The sequence below is a fragment of the Rhipicephalus microplus genome, unplaced genomic scaffold (genome assembly GCF_043290135.1).
Source record: "Rhipicephalus microplus isolate Deutch F79 unplaced genomic scaffold, USDA_Rmic scaffold_12, whole genome shotgun sequence".
Taxonomy (NCBI): Eukaryota; Metazoa; Arthropoda; class Arachnida; order Ixodida; family Ixodidae; genus Rhipicephalus; species Rhipicephalus microplus.
This window is the reverse complement of record NW_027464585.1, coordinates 26,983,743-27,011,094: the sequence shown is the minus strand read 5'-3', so window position 1 is coordinate 27,011,094 and position 27,352 is coordinate 26,983,743. Positions and strand designations below refer to the sequence as shown.

Here is a 27,352-nt window from a genome sequence, read left to right as displayed (position 1 = left end):
GGAATAGTTTTGTGCCTTTCACTTTCATTGCGATAGAAATTAAATGGACAATGTCAGCTGGATTTCGTCACCGGCGTTGGCGTCGACATCGGCATCGATGTCATGCACCGTATATGCATACGCATTGGTATATATGAAAACGCAAGATAGAAAAAAAATCCCTGGGAGAAAAACACTCTTGCGTGAGGAATTGAACGTGCGACCTCCGCGTCATGAATGCTAGGTGCTAATAACTGAGCTGTAGAGGAGCACCTTCTTCAACGTTCATACAGCAAGCTATTCATATCTACCACTTACCCCTCTTGGACGACACCTCAGGGAAGAACTATCGTGTTTTAGCATTATCAGCAAGATTGTGCAGTAAGCGCGCAGCGGCTCTCATCTCTAACGCGTGCTTTGGCCATTCTAGCCACTGTACTTTGACCCCCGTAGAGAATAAGGAGGTGTACGCTTGATCGTGCACACCCTTGAGAAGTTCAGAGAATGGCGTGTCTTGGCTAGCTTTGGAGTTTCGTCGGAACGCTTCTGTTGTAGTTACCGGGTGCACAAAGGTTAATGCAATCGTTGCACAGCCTCTGTTTGTGAAAAGGGCGCGCTTTTTAGACACACTGAAGTAACAACTAAGACGCTTATTCGCATTCATCTGTACCTGCAAGTGCGTTTCGTGCGTCATTTATTCGTTTCGATCTGCTTGCCATTCCGTGCGTGACCTTCCATATTGTTGCTATCGCGTTCATTGCTTCGCCTTTGCGGCAAAGCTCTGACTTTTATTTTTTTCTATATTACTGACAGTCCTCGAGGCACTGAAATAGTCGATTTCTTCAAGAAGCTTCAAAATTTATTGAGAAGTGTGGTTGTAGAAGGTATTTGAGAAAGAAAATGACTGGGTGGATTAAGCTGATGTTTCGTGTGTTCATTTGTGAAAGCAGATGAAAATATGAGTTTAATAAATCAGATGGCTCATCATTTTCCATATTAGAACCATCATGCCGACTGAAAAATATTATCGGAGTTTTCACATAGTGTGACAATTTTGTGTGACATCTTTGAGCTGTAGGTAAACTGTATACAGCTAGAGCACGTTCAGCATTTCAGGATTTATGAGACTGCGTTTCTCAGAGAACAAAGAGTTTCATATAGAGAGCTACCGGCCTGTCTGTCTTTCTTCTATCAGTGCGGTCGTCATTTTAGCACAAAATTAACTGCTGATTATCGAAACTGCACCAACTTGTCCAACAGTGACTACAACTCGAGCATACCTTGCAACTAGCTTTTATTTTGCTGCCGCAGCAATATATATGCGTTTTTCACATAAAAAAGAGCAAAAAAGTGACCAGGCAAGCTGTGCAAAATCAACTACCTAAGCTCACAGGAAAAAAGTGAAAAAAAAAAACGTCTGTTTGGTCTAGTCGATTGAATGCCATCCGTTTAGTTTTTTTTGCCTTGCGTTTCTCGGCTTCCGTACTATTTTGTTTTAGCACTTTTGGGCTACCTGTGCGACCCACACTACCACAAGCGTGGGAAGTCATTGCAGCCCAGCCCATTGTGAAACGTGAAAACAGGTGAAGCAGCGTCACTTGCTCTTTTCAGCAAGAAATGTGAATTTTTAATGCCGAACATCCGACATCGATGATTATTTGCTATTTCCTTTGACTGTGCAATTTTGTATAACTCGTCTGCTCGTTTTGTTTTTTTCCTGTTAGAAGTGCATATATATTGCTATAGGAGCCAGTTGTAAGCTCAGTGAAGTGCCTCTTCGTTCATCATCGTTTCATGCGCTGCAGAACATTGATTTACGATGTACCAACTCACCCAACGCTCAGCTCTGAGGAGTTATAATGAAGCCCATAAAGATAAAAAAAAACAACAAAAACAAGGACACTTTCGCACTCTGGAGCTAATTTTCTTTTAGAACATGAGTCCTTAGCAGGTACTTTCTAGTGCGTTGAAGATGCGAGCTGTGTCGCAGGTTGCCTTCCGTGTTGACTCCCGCCATCGAGATGTCCGTGACACGTGGTGTGCTCCAGCTGGGCATCGACCTCCTGCGGGAACTGCGCCGCTCTGATCCCGAAAAGTCCAACGTGGTCCTGTCCCCGTACGCCACTGCCAGCGCCCTCGAAGAGCTCCTCATCGGATCCCTGGGATTAACAGCAGCGCAGATTTCTGCAGCACTGTACATCCCGCCGCAACAGAGGGTACGCTTCACATGACTCTTGATAAATCCACATATCCGACACAATATATATTCTACATATGCCATAGAACGCACTTCACGCCTTGAACTGCACAGTTCTTTACACGAAAATGTTTAAGAGAGAGAAAAGACTGTATTGAAAACAATGGGCCGGTGATTTGGTTGCAATGTCTTTTGGTGGCGGCTCGTAGTCTCTGGACTTGGGCGGCATTTTCGGGCTGCCAGACGGCCCACAACCGTTCGTTCAGCACTTGCCTTTCGAGGACCGCCTCATGCGCCGAAGACGCTGACGAAGGAGGTGCACGAGGCTGCCTGTGATTTGGAATTGACGGCCTGTGTAGGCGCATCGCAATTGGTGGCGTTTTCACGACTGTTGTCACCGGCACATTCCCAGAGCAAGTGCCTCAGCGCTGATCTATCACCGCACGCTTTACACATAGCGGTCAGGTATAGGTTCGGGTGGAGGTGGCTTAGAACGGCAGGGCTAGGGTAGGAGTGGGTGTGAAGTAAGCGAAAGCTTACGTCATCGTGCCTGTTTAATTTCTCGTGTGGTTGAGGGAACCTATGCCTTTCGAGCCTATAGTATTGGGTGATGTCACGCAACGTTGTAAGACGATCACCTCATGACATTCTTCTTGTTGCTGCCTGCCTATCAAAGTATCTTAATTCAGCAGACACATCGCCCCGCTTTCGTAATCCGAAGTGGAGGCCACTTAGTGGGCCGCGGCTCGGCGTGTGAGACCTCGAGCCACGGCGTAGGCCACATCGTTCCCCGTGAGCGGAGCGTTGGTGTGGGCCGGGGTCAATAGGAGTAAAACTGTTGGAATTTGGGGCTGTGAGCACCACGCCGTGTTGCCATCTCCGCACATTTGATGGATGCTCGCCACTTCCGGCGAGACACGGTCGCACGCGAAAGTGCGGACTGCCACCTGTGAGTCGCTTATCACAATCTTGACATGTGGCGTTGCGGCGAGTGCTAATGCTATCGCGGCTTCTTCAGCCACCTACGTTTGTCCTGTCGTCACCGTGGCACTCGCGAGGTATTTGCCCTGATTTTCAAAAACCGCTGCTGCTTGGGCTCTTCTCCCTTCTCCATATCTCGCGGCGTGTACGTATACCACATCCACACTGTTACAAAACTTCTTTTGAAGCTGTCTAGCACGTTCGTTACGCCGTCCGATGTGGTGCGTCGGGTGCATATTTCTAGGAATCGGCGGAACGATCAAGTGGTCGTAGACTGAGCCAGGGACCTTTCTCTTTTCTCCTTGCTTAGCGTGATATCAGATGCCCAGCAACTCAAGGATGTGTCAACACGTCTACGATTTTCTTAAGCATTCTTATTGCACAACGTCATTGGCCTCAATTAACTCATTGAGTGAGTTGTGCATTTCCAGCACTAGGAAATTTTCGGTGGTCGCGTTGATTGAGAGGCCAATTACTCTCTTGAAAGACTTTCGTATCATGCATTTGATTTCAATTTTTCAGCCTATCCACTTGAGTTAGGGCGCAACGTATGGTTTTTGTTTTATCGCGTAACCCTGCATGAGCCGGATCGCACAGTGTTCGTGCAGACCATTACGTCTACTCGTGATATGACGCAACAGTTTTATCGCGTCATCTACCCAATGACGGAGTCAGTGCACCGTCTCACCATTATGGCCGTTTGCCTGTATGCGTAAACCCAAAATTGAAATTCTGTCTACGGGTGCTTTGGGGTGCCGTCTTTCAACAGAACACGCATTACGAAGGATTTCCTTTCTTCATCGCGTGGAGTTTCGCGGCCTCTACTTGTGGAATTGTAGATTAAATGTCCGGACTTCATTGCTGAGCGTTCGAGGCCCATTCCTAGCAGGTACTCTTGAACTTCGTCAACTCTAGCTTTTAGCGTTCTCTCGGCTTGACCGTCACAACCTCCTACGGGAAGCCAAAGGGTGATGTCGTTCACGTATATACTGTAGCACAATCCAGGTATCTTCATTATTTACTGTGGTAGCCCCATTACCACAAAATTAAAAATTAATGGTGCAATCTTGGATCCTTGCGTCGGGAAGACGACAATTGCGCACTTGCTCGTAGCAAATCACGTAAATATACATTTTTTTGATCTAGGCTTAATGCCTCACTTGTTTTAATATCGATTTGTATTTCATGGTGTCAAAGGCTTTTTTATACAGGCCGAGAATCACCTTAGTGGAGCTGGTAGTGTCGTCAACATTGTGGTGCTTTAGCTGAAGCAATGCATCCTTGCGGAGAGATTGCCATGACATCGCAGCATAATGTGCGGTCATGCGTCATGGTCTTTGCGAAAGCCGGTCACTCGAATGAGAGCTGCGTGCTCCATAACTTTTTCTACAGAGGACGTGGGCGAAATTGGCCTTAGAATATCAAGCTCAATTCGCTTGCTCAGTTTAGGTATCATGATGACTCGAGCTCTTTTCCACGCTTCGGGAAGGGAGCCGTCTCGCCAGCACTCATTGACGTAAGCCACCAGTCGCGAGATTGCCTCATTGTCTAAGTTTTGGAGAGCCTTGTTGGTAACCCTGTTTGGCCCTGGTGTCGATTGGGAATTGTCATGCACTGTGTCATGAATTTCCGCAATGCTCGGTTGTGTCTTTGGCTTTTCCACCTTTTAGGCAGGGCTTGCTGTGCTCCACATATATCTAACAGCTGGCGGTTGCCTGGACTCGGGCGCGATGTGACACGTTGTCGCATATACGTCCCTATTGATCGTCGCAGTCCATTCGTCTATATTCGTGATCGGCTCGTCACCGTGCCCTCCTTTTTCTTGTTTCTTCCGTAACGTGTGACACTTTAGTAGTTTGAGTTTACTGCCGTTACCTTTTGAGCATGCTCCATGAACACTTGGGCCCATGTAAATTATAATCTTTATCAGTGAGTGGTCACTCCCTAAGTACTCTAGCATGTTTCGCCAAGACGGCGTGGTTACATTCATTATGAACGCAAGGTCGGGCAGTGTGTCTGCACTCACGCTGTTACCCCTGCACGCTGGATCGGCTGGGTTCGCGACGAGTTTAAGCCGTAGGTCTTGCGAGTATTGCCAAAGGTGTTTGCCTTCAGGCGTTTTTTTTTTGCAATTTATTATCAGGCCCCGTAAGGCGCAATAAAATCTCCCGCAACTAGCAGGATTCCGCGCTAGCCCTCCGGAGCAGCTCCCCAAGTCGGTGTTGCAATGCAAGTTTACTGTATACGTTAAGGACAAAAATCTGCACCTACGCCTAGAAATTATTTCTACGGAAACGTGTCGTATATTTGCGAACTCAAGTTCACGCTGCGCCACTGTGACGTTAAGTCTAACAGGCACGGCGAAGACTCCGGCGGCGAGGGCGACAAAAGCGATTACTGGCGCACCGACGACGAGAGTGGAAGTCCCCGCCGCCTGTGCCCAGGCCACCCCCGGCGTCCCGCCATGTGCGGAGCACGGTGTCACCCGTTGTTTTTTGTGTCTTCTGTCCGTCGCTGCCGCGTTTATGGCTTTGTAACCAGCTATTTTTGCCGGATAGTTTGTCTCCTGTTAACTGATAACATCTGGATTTGTTTCACGGCCGCGAATGTATTGCTCGAGATTGCCCCTCATCCTCTTATAACGCTGGCATTTCCACGGCTAGATTTTGTACTGCTGTTTGCTAGGGTTAGTGTGATTATGTGCGTGTCTAGCCATGGTGATATTGCATTCAATTAAACCAATCGCCGTCGAGGTGACTTGGGTTCAGCTGAATTGGCGTCTCTGTGTCAGTCAGCTAGTTTTCCTGCTCACTCGGTTGCTGTCTAGCATACTGTTTGTTCATTGTTCATATTTGCGCTGCATGTTACTAGGAATATTAAAAATTTTGCAGATGAATGTGTTTTTTATCGAAATGTACGAATGATAATCGATCAAAAAGCTATGCAGAAAGACCTCTATAACGTATACCGTATTGAAATGGTGTGACACCAGGTGAATGTCTCCTAATAAAAACGTGTAAAATAATCTCATTTTCTCGAAGCTTAAGGTCCCTCATCTTTTCTTAAGAAATAGGTATCGTACCAAGCCACCTAGTATCAATAAAATACCTAGGTGTGACTGTATATGCAGTTATCCTTGGGCACCCATGTAACGAACATCATATCAGCCTCTAACAAAACAATAGGTTTCTTAAAACGTAACCTCCGCCATATTTCAAAGAACATAAAACTTATCGGTTAATAAACGCTCGTCCTGCCAAAACTCGAATACCCGTCATCTGTATGGCATGCACATCAGGCTCATCTCACCGAAGCACTAGAGCCGGTTTCATATCGGGTGGCCAGATTTATTCATTCCGCGTATTCCTATGACATCAGTGTCACGTCACTAAAACTGCAAAGCGGTCTTTCACCTTTCGTCACTGTCACTGTCTTGCAAGCCTATCGCTCTACCACAAATTCTTTTTTAGCTCTCTTCATCAACCACCTTACATTTCACACGCAGCACGCACAACTAGCCGCCTAGGTTGCTCGCACCAAGCCTCGCACCTGCGTGCACGAACCACCACTTTTTCATCCTAATTCTTTTTTCAAAGTGCTTCAGGATGGAATAGCCTTCCCGGGGAAACTGTTGCTACTACCTGCCCATCTCTGTTTTTAATGCGCCTGACGGAATATATTGTTACACGACATCGGGAACGAAAGAGCATCATAGACGACGAAGACGATGAAAGCGACTGTGCTCGTGTTGTTGTTGCTGCTGTTCTTCCATCTTGGCTGAAGCTGCCTCTGACTCTCCCTGTATATTTTGTCAATATATTTATTTCGTTCATTCTCTCACCCCCGTAACATTTAGTGGTGGTTTGGGGTACAACACGATATAACGGAGCTCCGCAGTGGCCGACGCTTAGGTTTTTCCACCATGGCAAACCAGGGACCGGCTCCCGCCGAGGCGACTACAACAACTTCTGTTGTCCTTCCGCAGCTAAAAAATCCTGGCACGTTCTGTGGCACGGATGATGTCGACTTTAAAAAATGGTTACCGTTGTACGAACGTACAAGTAAGAATTACCGCTGGCATGAAATTCTTATGTTAGCTAATATCCTGTTCTACTTGAAAGGAACAGCAAAAGTGTGGTTCGAGAACCACGAAGATGAAATTGGAAGCTGGGATGCGTGCAAAGAAAAGATGCGCGCCCTTTTCGGCAAGTCTGTGGGTAGAAAGGCAGCAGCCAAGAAGGAGTTGGCTTCTCGTGCGCAAACGTCATCAGAGTCCTACGTGACCTACATACAGGACGTCCTTGCCCTTTGCCGGAAAGCGGACAACGGTATGGAAGAAACCGAGAAAGTAGCTCACATATTGAAAGGCATGGCAGATGATGCATTCAACCTTCTCATATGCAAGGACTGCAACACGGTCGATGCAATCATCAAGGAGTGCCATCGTTTTGAGGCCGCAAAAAGTCGACGTGTCGCCCGTAGTTTCACTCGACTACAAAACGCAGCAGCGACCTGGTCGTGCGAAGACAGGACTGCGCTACAGCCGCCGTTAACTGCAGAGCACGTGACCAAGATCATCAGACGTGAACTTGAAGCTCTGTCTCCTGCGTCCACGTGCTTCCATGCCTGTGACTCTAGCCCTCAGATGGTGCCACTGGTACATGCCATTGTGCGACAAGAGCTTTCCACTGCTGGACTGACCGTCGTCGACCCCATGTTTCGTATGCCCAAAGCCAAAACCTTCCGGCGCGCCGTCGCAATCCAGCCGAGTGGAGGACTGCTGACGATCACCCGATTTGTTTCAACTGCCACCGTATTGGACACGAGGCCCGCCATTGTAACACTCGGTGGTATTGGCATCAGGCATCCCATTTGTACCCCATTGGCCAGAGAGGGATCATGGACGCTTTCAAACTTACCGGTAGTCACCTCAGGCCACCAGTGAAGACGTTCCTTCTATGCCGCCATATCGTCGTCGCTCTCCAACTCCGCATGCCCACCAGTCCCGTTCACCGCTCTCCCGTCGCCCATCGTCTCGCTCGCCTCAATTTCGCCAACCAACGTCACCGACTGACCACCTGCTGCGAGAAAACTAGATGATGCAGCTCCTGGAGGTGATGCTGCATCGACCACTTACCCGCCAAATCCTCTGACCACGCTGCCGACTCGACGCAACCTTATTGACATTGAAGTAGAAGACACACCCGTTGTTGCACTGGTGGGCACAGGGGCTCACATATCAGTGATGAATTCAGAACTTTGTTGCCGCCTTAGGAAAGTTTTACGCCACCCACAATGCCACTCGTCCAGGTCACCGACGCGGCACGTTTCCCGTGCTTGGAATGTGCTCCGCGCGTATAAGTGTGACTGATCACTCCACAACAGTGCTATTTGCTGTGTTTGAGAAATGTTCCCAGGAACTTATCCTCAACATGGACTTTTTATCCGCCCACTCTGCCCTTATTTATTGTGGAACCGGCATGCTTCAACTTAATTTGCCGTGTTACCATGACGACCCAACACCAGCTCAACCCCGTCTGAGTTCTGCAGATCACGTTCGCCTAGCACCTCAAGCCGTTGCTTACGTGAACCTGAGATCTTTCCCTCCTGTTCCCGATGGTGACTACATGTTGACACCTATTGCTGACGTTCTGCTGGCCAAAAATGCTGCCGTGCCTCACACACTTTTGACAGTCATGGGAAATACATAATCTTTCACGATCCTAAACTTCAGCTGGTGCGCTCAAGTTATCCCAGATGGTATGACTTTGGCAAAAGTTTTTTCTATAGATGCGGCCATTTCGGCGTTCGTTGCCGAATCTTCTTTGTCCTCTGCTCCGTTTTTATCCTCGAAGAGCACAGTTGATGCCACCATCGACAAGATGATCACTCTGGACCTTCTTCCAGCACAGACAGCTGACATCCGGAACCTGCTGAAATCCTACCGTGATATCTTTGATTTTGATGACCGCTCTTTGCGTCAGACATCCTTTGTAACTCATAAGATTAACATTAGAGACGCCAGCCCCATCCGACGACGTCCTTATCGCGTGTCTAATGCTGAGCGACAGGTTATCCAGCACGAAGTTGAAAAAATGCTCACAAAAGACGTCATCGAACCTTCCTGCAGTCTATGGGCATCGCCGGTCGTGCTAGTCAAGAAGAAGGATGGCAGCTGGCGCTTCTGCGTAGACTACCGTCCCTTAAACAAAGTAACACGTAAGGACGTGTATCCACTTCCGGGGATTGACGATGCTCTCGACTGCCTACATGGGTCTGCCTACTTTTCATCTATCGACTTGCGATCAGGATACTGGCAGATTTCTGTCGATCATCGAGACCATGAGAAAACCGCATTCATCACACCGGATGGACTTTTCTAGCTCAAGGTTATGCCATTCGGATTGTGTAATGCGCCAGCTACATTTGAAAGAATGATGGACTCTCTCCTGCGTGGATACAAATGGACGACTTGCCTGTGCTATCTCGATGACGTCATCGTATTTTCACCTACATTCGAAAGCCACCTTAGCCGCCTAACGGCTGTTCTTGAGGTTTTCCGGAAAGCAGGACTTCAGCTCAACTCTTCCAAATGTCGCTTTGCCATCGAGGAAACCTTTTCAGTGCTCGAGGCGTGCAACCTGATCCCGACAAAATTCGGGTTGTCAAAGATTTTCCCATACCACGTTCCGCAAAAGATGTACGGAGTTTTATCGGCCTTTGTTCTTACTTTCGACGTTTCGTGAAAAAATTTGCTGACATTGCCCGACCACTTACGAAGCTACTGAAGAAGGACATGCCTTTTTATTGAGGTACTGGCCAAGCAACTGCCTTCAGCACCCTTACAACATTACTTACTTCCCCACCCATCTTGGACCATTTCGACCCGTTAGCCCATACCGTTCGTACCGATGCCAGCGGACTTGGAATAGGTGCTGTTCTCGCCCAGCGGCAACGAGGACAAGATCGCGTCATTGCTTAAGCCAGTCGCCTCCTTTCTTCTTCGGAGAGCAGTTTCCATTACAGAGCGTGAGTGCCTCACACTAGTCTGGCCAGTCAGAAAATTTCGACTATACTTGTTTGGCCACACCTTTTCGGTAATTACAGATCACCATGCCTTGTGCTGGCTGTCGTCCCTTAAAGATCCAACAGGACGACTTGGCCATTGGGGCTTGAAACTAAAAGAATACAGCTTTGACGTGGCATACAAATCTGGCCTAATGCACCAGGATGCCGACTGTCTATCCCGTCACCCCGTGGACCCACCTGACCTTTCAGCACATGATTCTGACCCTTGTGTCTTCGCCATGTTGGCTTTCACCGACATACGCAAGGAACAGCTCAGCGATGTCAACTTGCGGTCTATCATGCAGAGTCTACGCTTGCCCCACGTAGACCCGTCGCTACACGTGTTCGTTCTACGCGATGGCATTCTTTACCGACGCAACACCAGCGCTGAAGGACCAGAGCTACTACTCGTAGTTCCTGCGACACTCTGTTCCGCTGTACTTGAACAGCTTCACGACGCCCCAACCGCGGGACATCTCGGAGTCACGCGCACGTACGATCGCGTGCGGCGTAGATTCTTCTGGCCAGGCCTTTACCATTCTGTGCGCAGATACGTTGCTGCATGTGAGTCCTGCCAGCGCTCCAAACATACCACCTTGCCACCAGCTGGTCCGCTCTAACCAATAGACATACGCACCATTCCTTTCTACCACGTCGGTCTTGATCTTGTTGAACCATTTCCTACTTCTCTCACTGGAAACAAGTGGATAGCCGTAGCCACTGATTACGCCACAAGATACGCTATCACACGAGCGCTACCGACAAGCTGTGCTACTGACGTTGCGGACTTTTTGCTTCATGACGCAATTCTTCACCATGGCGCTCCTAGACAGCTGCTAACTGATTGTGGTTGCTCATTTCTTTCAAAAGTAGTAAGTGACATTCTTCGCTCGTGTTCGACACTTCACAAGCTCACTACGGCCTATCACCCACAAACAAATGGTCTTACCGAGCGCCTAAATCGAACATTGACAACAATGCTCTCCATGCACGTTTCCAAAGATCACCTTGATTGGGATGTACTTTGCCTTATGTGACATTCGCGTACAATTCGTTACGCCACGACACCGCTGGCTTCTCATCCTTCTCTTTATTGTTCGGCTGCCATCCAGGGTTACTCTTCGAGACTTTTCTCCCATCAACTACGCAAACGGTTTCAGAGTACGGCCGGGATGCCACTGCTCGGGCTCAAGTGGCCCACCAAATCGCACGGAAACGTCTTCTCGGCTCGCAGCTCTCTCAGAAGGCCTGCTAAGATAGCCATCACAGAGTAGTTTCCTACTTTCCACGCTCATTGGTCCTCCTCTGGACACCATGCCGCCACGTTGGCCTCTCTTCGAAGCTCCTGTCTCGCTACTCGGGGCCTTGCAAGGTTTTACGCCGGCTTACTGATGTCACATACGAGATTGCTCCGTTAAACAGTCAGTCACCGTCGTCCGCACCCGCTACTGACGTCGTCCACGTGACCCGCCTCAAACCGTACATATCCGCATATGACCCTACTCTCCTTTAGGCGCCGAGACGGCGCTGCCAGCAGCGAGGGGTTATGTGTTACACGACATCGGCCATGAAAGAGCATCATAGACGACGAAGACGATGAAAGCGACCGTGCTCGTGTTGTTGTTGCTGCTGTTCTTCCATCTTGGCTGCAGCTGCCTCTGACTCTCCCTGTATATTTTGTAAATATATTTATTTTATTCATTTTCTCACCCCCGTAACAAAATTGAAACTAACAGTGCGTAATAAAGTTTCCAGTGGTGTGCTAACAACACTTTAGAGTAACAAGCTTATTGCATTGTATACACTTTTGTAAAGGATGCATATTTATGTTCATGTAACCGTTCCTTATGTAATATCTCCATGATGATGATAATGTTTGATGTTTAGTGGCGCAAGGGCCAATTCACGGCCAAAGAGCGCCAGTTCATCTTACTAAAAATATGGACAATGATTGTGATAAGCGGCTGTATAAGGGCCATAAAATTCCTCGCGGTAAGGCGGGTAAAAACATACAAGTAATAAAATCATGACCATGCCGTGAAAGGTGTGTGTGGTGTGAACAGGCTACAAAAGTTGGTGATAATAAAAAACGATGGTGGACATGTATGGCATTAGCACAATTACCTCACTCGTTCATACCCTTGCGTCCAAGGGCCGTGAGGCAATTGCTTTCTTGTGTAGCAACCGCAGCAAAAACCTCTCTGGAGAGGTCGTGCTACGGAATGCCCGGGTATATGATATGAAAATTATGAATTTCTTTTAAATACGCTAACAATGATTCATGACTGAAAAGCGGTTCCCTACTGACGAACATTGCAGGGTGTAAAGGTATTTGTTGTCGGTAGGGTAATGGAAAATGTTCTTTTCTTAGAGTTTCTTAGTGTTTGCACTGTATTAACATGTGAAGGACTGTTGATGCTTCACCACATCTGTCACACAATGGTGGATCACCACCGGACAAAAGATATGTGTGTCGTGTATGTGTGTCCTATCCTGAGTCTCGTTAGTATTACCTCTGTATAACGCGATTTTGTTGCTGGCAGCCAATGACCAAGGTGTGGCTTAATAATGTGTAGTTTGTTTTTATTTATTTTTCTTATTTATTGAATACTGCAGACCAAGAACTAGTCCAAGAAGGACAGGTACAAGAGGCAGGATATAAACAAAAACATATGTGAAAAAATAAGAATATATCACGAGAAATGGAATCGAAACACCGACTATTAGAACACATAAAAGATAACATGGCAAAAATGTTACATTTTATGGATACATAACATAAAATTAACAGTGCGTAGATTAGCTCTAAGCAACAGAAAATTCGCTAAGATCAGTTAGACAGTTTCACTCTGATGCAGTACGCGGAAAAAAGGAAATTCGGAACGCGTTGGTTTTAGCAAAATAGGGGGTTAAAGAATGGGGGTGATGATGACGTGTATGCCTAGTGGACAAAGGAGATACATGTGCACGTGGGTCAAGGGCTAACTTATGATTAAAAAGAAGATACAGACGGTTAAGGCGGTTCCTTTTTCGCTGTAATTCAAGTGTTTCAATGTTGTTAGCAGTAATAAGTTCAGTCGGCGAGTTCGTAATTTTTAACTTTGAATAAACAAACCTAACAACCTTTCTTTGCACTGCTTCTAGTTTTTTGATGCTAGATTTAGTAAAGGGGTCCCATATAACACAAGAATATTCTAGTTTTGGTCTTATGTACGTAAAGTAGCTAAGTAGCTTTATGTCAGAAGGAGAATTTCTAAGCTTATGTTTTAGAAAACACAGCTTACGGAAGGCAGCAGAACATACGTTGTCTATGTGTAACTTCCAAGAAAGGTCATTAGTTATTGTTACGCCTAGATATTTGTAGTTGTTAACCTGTTGTAGTGATGATGAGCCGAGGTTATAAGTAAATATTAGAGGTGTTTTTGAACGAGTTATACAAAGATAAACAGTTTTTTTGTGCGTTGAGTGCCATACCATCGTCATTACACCAGTTTAGTACGTTATTAGGACTCAAGTTCAAGTTCTGCTGATCCCTACAACAGGTAACTTGACGAAATAGCACACAATCATCCGCGAACAGTCTGATTTGAGTTCCTGGTAGTAGTGTGTTCAAAATGTCGTTTACATATATTAAAATATTAGCGGCCCCAGAACGCTACCCTGTGGCACGCCTGATGTTACAGGAAGAGAGCTCAAATTGTTCCCATCTACTGAAACAAACTGTGAACGTTCTGTTAAATAGTGTTGTATCCAGGCAAAGAAAATTTCGGGTAGATTGATGTCTTTTAGTTTTGTAAGTAGTTTGTGATGAATAACTTTATCAAATGCCTTACTAAAATGAAGGAATATGACATCCCTTTGTCCATTTTTATCCAGAGTTTCTGCAAACAAATGAACCACTGAGACTAACTGAGTTTTGGTTGAATAGCCTTTTCTAAAATCATGCTGAAAACTAGTTAGTATAGAGTATTCTTCAAGGAATTCCACAATGCGCTTAGATATTATATATTCAAGCATTTTACATATTGGTGATGTTAATGAGATGGGACGGTAGTTTTCTACGAGTAAATGGTGTCCTTTCCTAAACACAGGAACAATACGAGCCCTCTTCCAATCACTGGGTAGTTTTGCACTCAACAGTGAACATCGAAAGATCACAGTAACAAAATGAGCAATACTCTCTGCATAACGGCGAAGAACATTAGGGATATTGTCTGGACCACAAGATTATTTAGTGTTTAACTTCAAGATCATTGCAACTACACCAGAATATGATATAAAGTCCACTTCATTAGGCTGAAACACTCTTTGCTGAGGCGTATTAAGACTCGCCTCATCAAACACGCTGTGGAAAAATTTGTTGAAATGTTGCGCAATAAGCTTCAGATTTGTAACTGTATTACCATCGACTAATATATGTGATACCTGCTTCTTACTATCGCTCAGTAAGTTCCAAAACTTTGTAGGATCGTTTTTTAAAATGTTTGGCAGTGTTGTTTTGAAGTAAAAATCCTTTGAATCATGCAAAGCACGTGCCAATTTTATTTTAAGTTCGTGAATGCTAGCTGACTGGGGATTACTCTTTTTGAGCCGTTTTAATTTGCGTTTTAGATGGATGATTTTGCACGTAATCCATGGGGTGCTTTTAGCAATCTTTTTAGATTTGGTTGGTACGAATTGGCTTATACAGTGATTGCACATTCTAGTGAATTGGTTCCACAGCGCATCAACATCGCCCTCATTTTCAATAAAGTCATCATAACAACTTCTCATGTACTGCACTATAGACGCATCATCAGATCTTGCGTAATCCTTGAAGCTTCGTGTAGTTGTGCGTTTGTGACCGACTGAGTTGATTAAGGGAATGGTAACACTTACAAGATAATGATCAGATACGCCACTTTCAATTAGAACTGTATATTCATAAATATCGCGGCTTAGGAACGCTAAGTTCAATATTGCACTGGACGAACCTTGTTCTCGAGTAGGCTGCCTAACCACTTGAACGAGGTCATGAGTAAGCATGATGTCAAATACTATGCTAGCATTCTTGTTCGATTTGCGGCTTGTCTGAAGGAGTTCCCAATCAACATTGGGTAAGTTGAAATCCCCGATAACAAAAATTTTTTTACTCTAAAATTGTGTCATATGTTCTTGCAATTTCAGCAAATATTCAGGAGCAGCGTCTGGTGGTCTGTAACACGCGTATAGAACAAAGCATTGATCCCAACAAGTTATTTTGATACACAAACACTCGAGGTCAATGACATCCGCTAAAATAAAGGGTTGTAATGAAGGCTTGACAAGGATAGCAAGGATTTGTGTGTGTGTATCCAACTTGCTCTGCCAGTAGTGCCTAAGGTTCCGTTTGAGACACGGCTTAACATCAAGGGCCGGGATTGATATGGGTGAAGGGGCAGTGCTTCTGTGGGCGGATGCAGCGAGCTGATCCGCCCTCACGTTGCCGTGGATCTCACGATGCCCTGGCACCCAGCACACTACAACATGTTGTTTGAGTGTGTAGAGTGTGCACAAAATGGAGTAAAGTGAGACAAGGACTGGTTTTTGTTTGTTTTTTAGTGTGTGCAGAGCTGTTACCACACTGAGGGAGTCAGTATAAATGACTGCTTTTTGTATTTGTAATTGCTTGATGTGTTTAGCCGCCACAAGTATCGCATAAGCTTCCGCTGTGAAGATACTTGTGCCTGAATGTAGAGGGCCACCATCCGAAAAGGACGGGCCGACAGCAGCGTAGGACACAGAGGAGTTAGACTTGGAGGCATCTGTAAAGGACTCAGGACGTGTGTATTTGTGTTGAAGTTCCAGAAAGTATGTTCGGATATGGGCAATAGCGCATGTTTTGTAACTTCTAGAAAAGACGCATCGCAGTCTATAGTCTGCCACTGCCACGGTGGCGGGTCTGCTACAGGAGCCATTAAACTGTGTCCAAGTGACACTCCAGTTTCCTCAGCTAGACCCTTCAGGCGAACTGAGAAGGGCTGCCTCATCGAAGGCCTGTTTTGAAACAGATTGAAGCTCTTCAAATCGTTGATAGTAGAGTACGAGGGGTGCTTTTTGACTGCTTTCACCTTAAGGAAATAAACAAAGGACATGTAAGTTCTCTGCAGATAAAGCGACCACTCATTTGACTCAACGTAAAGACTTTCTGCGGAGCTGGTGCGAAAAGCACCCGTAGAAAGGCGGATGCTCAAATGGTGCACGGGGTCCAGCATTTTCAAAGCACTTTGAGTCGCAGACTGACAAACAACGGCCCCATAATCTAAGCGGGTGCGAATGAGGCCTATACAGATTCATGAGACATTGCCTGTCACTACTTCACGTAGTACGTGACAACACTTTTATAACAATCATGGCTTTTAAACATTTTGTTTTAAATACTTGATGTGCGGTATGAAGGTCAACTTGTCCAAGATAAAGCCTAAGAATTTATGCTCCACATTAACAGACAGACGTTGACCGTTCAGTTCAATTCCGGGTTCTGAGTGGATGCCTCTCTTTCGGGAGAACAAGACACACGTGCTTTTTTGTGGGTTCAGTTGGAATCCGTTTTCTTCTGCCCATTTGGAGACCTTGTTTAAACCTAACTGAACCTGCCGCTCACACATTGCCAGATTGCAAGATCTAAAGCCAAGCTGGACGTCATCAACATATGTACAATAAAACATATTGCGAGGGATGGACAAGTGCAAGGAATTAATTTTGATGAGAAAAAGTGTGCAGCTAAGTACACCACCTTGTGGCACGCCTCTTTCCTGGACAAATGTTTGGGAAAGAACCGTGCCCACTCGGACACGGAATGTCCGGTTTGACAGGTAACTTTCGATTATGTGAAACATTCTTCCGCGCACGCCAAGGTGGGACAGGTCTCTTAGAATTCCAAAACGCCATGTTGTATCATAAGCCTTTTCGATATCGAGGAACACAGAGAGAAAATATTGTTTATGGACGAAGGCGTCTCTGATCGGTGCCTCAATACGAACAAGGTGGCTTGTGGTTGATCTACTCCCTTGAAAATCGCACTGAAATGGGTCTAGCAAATTGTTTGTTTTAAGGAAATGTACAAGTCGACAGTTTATCATTTTTTCGAAGACTTTGCACAAGCAGCTTGTAAGTGCAATAGGCCTATAACTCGAAGCTAAAGAAGGGTCCTTGCCCTCTTTCAAAATGGGAATAATAATAGCCTCTTTCCAAGAGGCAGGAATAGTACTAGAAAACTAGATAGCATTGTACAAACAAAGTAAGGTTTTTCGCGTTTCGATTGGTAGGCTTTTTAATATTTCATACACCGCACGGTCAGAATCTGGGGCAGAAAAACTGCAGGAGTTCAGAGATGTTCGGAGCTCAGCTAGACTGAAAGCTTGGTTATATGCCTCGTATCTAGTGCATTTGTGTTCGAGTTTCTGCTCTTCTATTCTTGTTCTGTATTTTTTAAAAGTGTCAGTATAGTGGGACGAGCTGGATACCCGTTCAAAGTGTGCACCGAGGAAGTTTGGCTGATCTTCCAAGGTATCATCCTGAGTGTTTACGAGTGGAAGTGTTCGTACTTGTTTTCCTGCTATCCTACCGACCATGTTCCAGACTTTAGCCTCCTGTGTGTATGAATTGATCCCTGACAAAAACTTCTGCCAGCTTTTTCTTCTGGCCAGCCGACGCGTTCTCTTGCCTTGAGACTTTATTTTCTTGAAGGTGTCAAGATTTTCGACTGTTGGTGAGTTCCGAAGCAACCTCCATGCCCTGTTCTGTTCCTTTCGCGCATTACGACACTCTGTGTTCCACCATGGGACGTGTCGTTTGCCGGGCATTCCAGATGTTTGCGGTATGCACTTGGCTACTGCGTCAGTTAGAAAAGCTGTGAAGTACTGCACAGCTTCATGTATGTTTAACCTACATATGTCTGTCTAACTTATACGTGTAGTATTATGGAACTGTTCTCAGTCTGCTTTGTTTATCAGCTATTTGGGAACATGTAGAGGACATTCATATATTGTTTGTGAACTCAACACTACAGGAAAATGGTCCCTTTCATATGGATGATTTAGGATTTTCCATTTCAGTAGGGGTAGGAGTGAAGGTGATACGACGCTGAGGTCTATAGACGAGTAAGTTTTGTTGGCAATGTTATAGTATGTTGGCTCTTTCCTATTCAACAAACAGGCACAGAAAGAAAAGAGAAATTTTTCAATGAGACGACCTCGTGCATAACAGCGAGAATTGCCCCACAGTCCACTATGTGCATTCATGTCCCCTAGAAGCAAATAAGGTTCAGGCAGTTCGTCTATTAAAGACTGGAATTCGCGTCTGTTAAGACGGTGGTGGGGAGGTACGTACGAAGAGCAGATGGTGACGAGTTTGTTTAAAAGTACCGCTCGAACAGCCACCGCCTCAAGGGATGTCTAGAGTGGTAAATGTGTACACGCTACTCCTTGCTTAATGCTAATGGCTACGCCACCGGATGACGCCACAGAATCATCTCGGTCCTTTCTGTATATGACGTAAGCACGTAAAAAAATTGTATTGGAGGATTTTAGGTGTGTTTCTCGTACACAGAGCACTTGAGGTGAGAGTTTGTATAAAAGCTCTTGGACGTCATCGAGGTTTTTAAGCAGTCCTCTGACGTTCCATTGTATAATTTATGTTTCCATTTTGGAAGTAGTGCTGTGTGTACGTTAAGGGAGTGACTTGTTTAAGCTGAAAGGTCGATCTCAAGTAGCAGGGCTATTATCAGGCCCTGTTATGAGCTTTTTAGTTCTCTTAGTGCGCTCCAAAGAGCCGCGACGCTCTTTTGGTACCAGGGGTGCCGCCGTATCCATTGCCTCCTCGGAGGCACTGGATGCCCACTCATGCGAGCTGGTTTTTCGAAGCTTGGGCCTCGGCTGGCGAGGTGAGGCCTTGAGACCCGAGGACCCTGGAGTCTCTGGTTTCTGTTCAGTAGTAGGCAGAGTACACTCAACAGCTGCCACCTTGGGGGAAGGCGCCACAGCCAGTGGCTCGCTCTGCGCAGGCCAAAGGAGTGGCGAGGGCTGGTGCGACGCTTCCCCCTGGCGCGCCGCATCAGCATATGTGGGGCCATAAAATGGCGAAACTCTCCTCCTTGCTTCTCTAAATGTAATGTTTTCTTCTATCTTTAAAGTGATGATCTTTTTTCTTTTTTCTAGAAAGAACAGGAACGTGAGTACGTGGCATGATTACCGCCACAGTTCACACAGTGTGCAGGTGCTTCGCAGTTGTCGGACGCATGGCCCACGACTCCACACAGAGCACAAGTTTTCCGGCCACGACAGCTTTGCGAGCCGTGGCCATATCTCTGACATTGGAAGCAACGGCGGGGGTTGGGAATATATATGGCCTCACGGATCTCTTTGTATACCCAGTCTGAATGGTTTCCGGCATATCGCTCGAAGCAAAGGTCATTACTAAGTATTTGGTTGGTATTTCCTTTTGATCTCTTCTTATCTTAATACGCTGTACGTTTGTCACGTTCTGGCTCTTCCATTCTTCCAGAAGTTCAGCTTCGGTCAGGTCAAGCAAATCTGCGTCCGATACTACCCCGCGAGATGAGTTCATGGACCTGTGCGGCGTAATACTGATGGGTGTGTCTCCAAACGTTGTGAGGGTGTTCAGTTTATCGAATTGGTCTTTGTCACGTATCTCAAGGAGTAGATCTCCGCTGGCAATTTTGGTAACCTTGTACCCGGCAGCGAAAGTTTCGGTTAAGCACCTAGCCACTACAAAGGGGGATACAGTTCTGGCTTGCTTGTTAGTTTTCTCGCAGTGTATAACGTGGAAATGAGGAAAGATTTGTCTTGGCCGGATGAAAAAATTGATATCTTCGGTGCGTACCCGCTTTGAGGAGGCACGATCACTAAGTAAAGGGAATGCTTTATGCATGCTAATTGTATGTTGTTCAGCAGCGTTGGCGGCCACCCACCATGGAGCCCAACGAGGGGACGCTGCAAGTTTGCGGATGCTGAAAGACTGCAGACGTCAGCCATGCAACTCTGCTATAACCCAATGCGCCTAGGCCAAGGTAGGCCATTTGCACAGGGTTAACCCTTGCCGCCGAGAAAATTGGAAGTAAGCAGAAGAGGGAAGTAGACAGGAAAGCTAAAAAAGTAAGAAAGACGAAGATGTAGAGAGAGAGAGATAGGAAAAGGCGACTGCCGATTTCCCCTGGGTGGGTCAGCCCAGGGGTGCCGTCTACGTGAAGCCGGGGCCAAAGGGGTGTGTTGCCTCCGCCAGGGGGCCTTAAAGGTCCAATCACCCGGCGTCGGCTCAACCCTCAGGATCCCCTTTTCCCCGGACACGGCAAAGCCACGCACGGCTAGGCGTGAGAGGGAGCCGAAACCCCCCGTTAGCTCGGGTCCGTGGTGTCGCTACACACGAAACGCCTGCTTTCACAGGCGCCCCTGCGGGTGTAATATGCCCATCAGCGTCTTTGAGTTAGTAAACTTAACTTAACTAATTGGTCGCCCCTGAGCTAGCCGGCTGCTGGCCCGCAGGTCGTGGGATCAAATCCCGGCTGTGGCGGCTGCATTTTCGATGGAGGCGGAAATGTTGTAGGCCTGCGTACTCAGATTTGGGTCACGTTAAAGAACCCCAGGTGGTCGAAATTTCCGGAGTCCTCCACTACGGCGTCTCTCATAATCATATGGTGGTTTTGGGACGTTAAACTCCAGAAATCAATCAATCAATGCCCCGAGCTAGCAGCAGTCGGGCTTTTATGTTTTCTATGTGCGCCACGTGCGCGGTGAGCCAATTACTCAGACAGCTTAGTTATCGCACTGTTGAACATGTCATTCATCTGTGCCACATGGTTTGAAAAACGCTTATCGAGGCTGTTCTCGACAGTATTTATGTGTTTCTGTAGTTTCCCATAACGTTCATATTGCAGGGAGAAGGGGGGGTTATTTGGAAGGATCTAGTGCAATCGTTTTAGCGGTACTCAGGTGGTCGTCCCGGCCGTCTGCCTCTTCCCCTGAACTGCTCTCGTCATTCGTGTTCATCTCAGCCACCTCTGGCCGCGTGGAAGTTACAGACGGAGGCGACGAAAGTGGCAGTGGCATCACCTGTTGTTGCTGCGAAGGTTGCGATAGTGGAGCCTCGCCTTTCAATTTTTAATTTTACACGTTAAGGATAGTGTTATCGCATTTAGGCTTGGCAATGATCGATTGTAACGGTCCCAGGCGTTGTTGTAGCGCTCGTTTCATTGCTTGCTCGAGCTCACTTCTACCACTGCTACCGACGGCGGGACCGAGAGAACAATCTGCGGAAGCAACCTCGCTGGCGGGAAAAGTGGTTACATCCGCTCATCTCACCCGTTGCCTATGTTCTTGTGCCCTTGTTGTGGCTGCTGGCACGTCTGGTGCTGCGGATTTTTTGAGTGTCTTGGTTGAAGGATGTGGTGCCTGCATCGGCCTCACCATGCGTCTTCAATGTGCTTTTCAGCGTCGGTGTGCAGCTGCGAGAGTGGGACAGGCGTCTCTTCCCGTTGGCTCTCGCGTCTCAGCTAGTCCAGCGTTTTGTTGGGTCGGCGTTGCGCGAAATATTGTGCAACAATGAAAAATGACGGTAGTGAGCTGCGTTGCCTCCTGTGTCGGTGCTGTGTTGTGTCTGCTGCCGTACATCTCGGCCGCTTCCTTTTCTTCTCGTCGTATTAACTCTAATTGGCGACGATTGACTATTTACGGAGTCTTGTATCTCGCAATGCAGCTGCGGTCTCCTCTGAGGTGAATTCCAGTACACAGTTGAGACCGCGGCTCACATCAATGGTCAGGCAGCGGGTTGTTGTGTCCGCAGACCTGAGCGTCCGGAGCGAGCCAACGTACGTCGCGTGCGCTCCACCAAACGTGTGCTATCACTGACCGGATTACTTCAATATCGACACTGGCACAGTGCCGGGTCACCAAGTTCTCACGGTCCGGGGAACCCGAGCACCCTTCCCGAGGCTGTAGACATCTCTCCTTCACTGTAGCCTTCAGAAGAACCTGTGCGAGGGCTAGGCCTAAGCGTCGACCTAGCTCGCTTGTGCGAGTACAGGCAACTTAGCCTGATGGTGCAACCTCTTCGAAACAATATGAACGCTATCACGTCGCCAACTGCTGAGGTGACTACTGCCAGATGTGTGCAACCTGCATTCAGCCCCAACGACACCCAGGTTAACACGGACGCTCTCAACATCGGCGAGCTCACCTCGGCAAGAGAAGATGAAGATGTCTTACTCCATCTCACATGGTCTGCATTGCTGGGACTGGTGAGTGACACAGCCGCAAACTGGAAACTTGCGATTTCTTGTCGTCAGAGTCAACGCCAGAAAAAGTACGACCAAGCTCGAGCAGAATCGCTGCAGCCAGCCAGTCCTCCAATCACTCCGCCCAGCCATGTCAATGCCGGAGCTGCCACGGCTGCGAACGCTCCTGCTGCGCAGCCAGACGCGGTCAGCGTCGCACCGGCATGAACACCACCCGCAACGAAGCCGCACCAGCTACGACGGAAGCCACCGCTGCTTCCACGCACAACCATAAATATCATCATGTGCCCAAAAAAAGAACCTGGCCGTTCGGAACTTGAATATGAATCAAATCTTCCGAGTCGTGGCGGTGGCAGACAATTATTGACAACATTGTATGGGTGAACACTTCATTTTACGCTCTCGCCCTGGGTCGAACAATATTTTCGCCAGCACAGCACATGTTCAGACCACCCGCCTCCTCAGTCGGATCACCACCCTCACGCTTGAGGGGAACGCCTGTGAATTCAATACCTATGTAGGGACCCCCGAGGGCACGTTGCCGTGAGTTATTCATGGGATAGACCCGGGAACGACTTCCGAAGAACTAACCACCAACCTGCGAGTGTGCATGCAAGGAGTGACAGGGCACAGTGCACGGATGCTTGGTGCTACCATAGCTGTCATGATCACTTTTGTGGACCCCTTTACAAGATGCAAGTGGCCTGCCGGCCATAAAAGTTGACGTGGCAAGCCTGCCAAGTCTGCTCACAACCGGGGCACCACTCAGATGTATGCCCGACGCCAAACGCTCACGTGTGTCGGCAGTGGGGTATTCTTGACCCCGTTGACGGTCACCTCTGTGCTCCCAAATATCAATTTTGTGGGGATGCGCACTTAATGGGCTCCATAAAATGCTCTCAGACGCTGCGGCTCCGCACCCATGGTCATCTCCTAACTAGCAGCACCACCCCGGGGCCCCAATTCTCATTTTAAACAACCCACCCCCAAGCTCAAGTAATTCAGTAAAGAAAACGAGCCCTCATGTAGCGCTTCGCTGTCCTTCGAGGTCACAGTCCATCCCACCTCTCCCTCCTGCGGAGCGTGGCCAACAGCAGCAGCGGCCGCAGCCGAAGAACCAGATGATCAAAAGGCAGCAGCACCATCAGCAACCCACCCGTCAACAGTCCCAGCACGCCTCCAGCAAACACGCTGACAAACCAAATAAATTCCGATCTATCAGCCGGGGCTGATGATAAGGTGAGCTGGGCAGCAAAAGTTGCTCCTCCCATCGCTCCATTCAATACCCAATCCACCACATGCGCACAACTTCTCGCAGAAAACATCAAAGTCAAGCAGGAGCTGGCGGCTGTCAGGGCACGTCAAGCTAGCGACAGTGCTCAACTCCATGCCCTCATGGCGCGTTTTGTATCGCCACCCGACTCCCCTGAAGAACCCACCCTGGGCACTGCCTTATGACAGTGTGTTGGAAACGCGTTTGTGCTGCATTGAAGTCTGTGGCAAGTCAAGCTCAAGTCAAACAGCATGTCTGAATTCGGGCGTAAGTGTACAATCGCATGCATACGAAATCTTCCACATGCCTGCATCGACACACATTGATACCCATGCAACACGGGCGTAGAAAATGACGTTCGGTGGGGAAGGCATTCAGTTCTCGAATGACAATTTTTTTCGGTGGCGCTGCTACACGTTCAAAGCGCAATGGCATTTGACTTGATGATGTTCATCGCAGCAACTTCCAAGTGAGCATTGGGTGAATAGCAATAAAAATAAACAAGCGTTTACGAGCTTCAAACACATGAGATAATATTTAAATGTAGAAATAAGCATATTATGCTGCCGTAAGCTTTAGTTTCTTGCTTTGTTTTGCGACGTTGCGAAGAATTTTGAAGCAGAGATGAGTTGGTATGGGCCAGTTTCAGGAAACCTAACTTAAATCAGTTAAAAACCATTTCCACCTGGTCGCCGCAGCGTCTTTGCTGAGTACAACGCCTGAATCTCGGTGGCGTTTCAATTATAGCCAGCACTGATTTGAAGAAACCCTTGCCAAATCTTTGGGGAGCATACTTCAAGAGGTGCTTTCGCGTCTGAGCTGCTACGTTTAGTTACATTGTTGAGTCGTGCCGCACCGACATGCAGCGGGTGGACACAACGGTAAAACAGGCTATATCAATCGAAAAAGATTAGCCGTCTCACTCTACCACTAGTGCTCTACTGCCGAGGACATCACCATTGCCGAATCGTTCGCTATAGCCGCTACACCATAAACTTGCTCTACAATGAGTTCTGTACGGCCGTACTGAGAAACCTGGAGGACGACTGGGTGAACGTGCCTTCGCCAACCTTCATGGAGGAGCATACGAGGGAAGTTTTTGTGGTCAGGATTCCCACAAGGTGTAGGGGTGCTCGACGGCTGCCACTTTCCAGCGTCACTGAAGAAGAAATATGCTTCGGACTACTACAATTACAACAGCTGGTAAGTTGGGAAGGCCTGTTCAACTTTGTTATTTGCAATTAAAGTGTTCAATAAATTCTCTTAATCTTTTAGGATTACGTCTAGAGCATTCGTTTATTAAAAGTCGATGGTACATGTTTGAAATAAAATATGTTGCTTGTGACTGGAAAGTTTTCTTGATAATTAGCAGTACTGACTGCAATATACTGCTGTGTTTGCAGGTATAGCATTATCTTGATGGCCCCAGTAGACCACCGGTACCGCTTCAGGCCCACAAACGTCGGCTCTCCAGGGCGCTGCCGTGACTCGTTTGTGTACGAAAGATCCGTAATCTGCAAAGCTGTTGAAAGCAGATCTTTCAAACGCCCAACAGCAACAATGGAAGGCGTTTGTGTTCCTCCAATAATGGTGTTTGACCAGATATTTCCTCTGTCTCTCCAAACCTGCAGAAACCATGTGCGAATGCACAGGCTGATACACAAGAAAGGGCGTATAACTGTAATCTTTCGAAGAACACAAGAGCTGTATACATTTGGCCGTTTGGAAGCCAGGTTTCGTTTCATCATGAAACGCATGCAGGGCAGCCTCGCATTCACAGCCTTGGTTATTAAGGCTTATTGTGTTCTTCATACCATCTGTGAAGGTTTTCAGGAACACGTAGGATCACAATGGGAACAGGCAGTAACATTGTGGAATGCTGCTTACGAGCAGCGAACTTGTACGTCGGACGCGTCTAGCAAAAACGGCGAAGACGTCAGGAAAGCGTGAGCAAGATACTTCATTGCTAGAACTCATCAGTCAGTCACTGTTTCAGGTAGCTGAGGTAATCTTGTGCCTGCAGAAGTGAAACTGTTTTTGAAGAGTATATGCACCATTTTTGGCCTTCATGTACTGCGTCAAAGCTGTAGTATGTTTGTGTTTGCCGCACAATAATAATACACGAAGTTTAATGTCCTAAAACCACAATATGATTGTGAGGAATGCCGTAGTGAAGGGCTCCGGAAATTTAGACCACACGATCTGTTCGTCAGCTCTTCAAGTTTTTTCTTTACTAATGACAGACACATTGTTCAATGCTCTCCTGTAGTTGCTGCGCTGATTTCACAGCATCACCAAGCACCCCATGTTTTATTGTTGGGCATTTATGGCACGTGTTTTTGAATTCACAAAAGCGTTGAAAGTGTGAGATGAGGCCTTTTTCAGTGGATGTTTTTATTTGCTCCAAATACTGTTCAACGAACTTGTATACCATGTATAATTTTTTGCCCATATTTTTGTATCTTACAACTCGAGGTCATTTATCATTAATGTGCTTCAAAAGAAACAAATAACGCCACAAACTATATACGCTTGTACCATTGAAGTGGCTTTTTAAAATGACGCCTATATCACCTTCACATTTTGGCGGGCGATTGTGCCTTGTATTTCATTTCTCTGTTATATTGTAGTCTTTGCAGATGTATCTTTACAAGAATGTGTCGTTATTGTACTATCCTAATAATTAATCTAAATATACTTCATAGAAAAATGTGCATTTTTAATTCTTGGATATTTCAATGGTTTATCTTGAATCTTTGTCTTCATTTAGTATACAGCTGTTTCTTGTCTTTTAGTAACATTTGATGCACATTTAGTCCATGTGCATGGCCTCAGTGTTCGTTTCCTTGCTGCACACATATTCATTTAGTATGTTCATTTGAACTCACTTGCCAAAAGTTTGTCAATCTACACTTTGTGGCTATTTTTTAGTCAGTCTCAGAGTTCTTATAAAAAAAGTGAAAGTTTGACTAGTTCAGTTAAAAAAAACAATTGCACAATCATATCATATTTTAGAGTTAATAAACGTGTTTTACGCTGTTTGTGGAAATAAAAACGCACACATTTGTGCCTTACGACTCCATTTCAGTGAGCACTATCTAGAAGTATACATAAGCGCATTGGTTTTCATATGCCAAGCCTTCGGTTTCTGCACCAGGACATCTTAATTTCTCGGTGAGAAAAGTGCAGACTACACTGCAGTGAGCAAAGCGGTATTATTTGCTGAATTAGTGTAGTTGTCCAATGTCTCGGTAACAGCATTAGTGTAGGTGTGAGGACACCGTTAAAAGCGCCTTAGGAGAACTCTTGGTTATGGTGAAATGCAAGCCACTCCTTCAAAAAGCGTGCGAATTTATGTGACCGGCTTTTATTGTGATATCATAAACTTGATAGATCTCGTTTCCCCACAACAATATTTGTCATTTTTTTTATTCATTTCAACGTCATGTAAGGAGTAAGTTGCGATACAGAAGTTCGGAGTATACTAAAATATAGTAGCAGGGATTTTTTCTTAGGCGGCACGGAAATCAGTGCTGCCTAATACTCATACTGTATCCTTCAAGAAATGCATGATTACAAAGGCAAG

The 27,352-nt window shown here is 46.7% G+C and overlaps 1 protein-coding gene across 1 annotated transcript in view; it reads left to right on the top strand.

Annotated features, from left to right (window-relative positions):
* Positions 1-1,972: 1,972 nt before the first annotated feature.
* The window catches only part of LOC142783777 (leukocyte elastase inhibitor-like), a 67,586-nt gene continuing 42,206 nt past the window's right edge, over positions 1,973-27,352 (top strand). Inside the window, exon 1 of the mRNA XM_075882345.1 lies at positions 1,973-2,195. Within this exon, the coding sequence (XP_075738460.1) occupies positions 2,001-2,195 (195 nt within the window). The 5' untranslated portion in view covers positions 1,973-2,000. The remainder of the gene's footprint in view (positions 2,196-27,352) is intronic.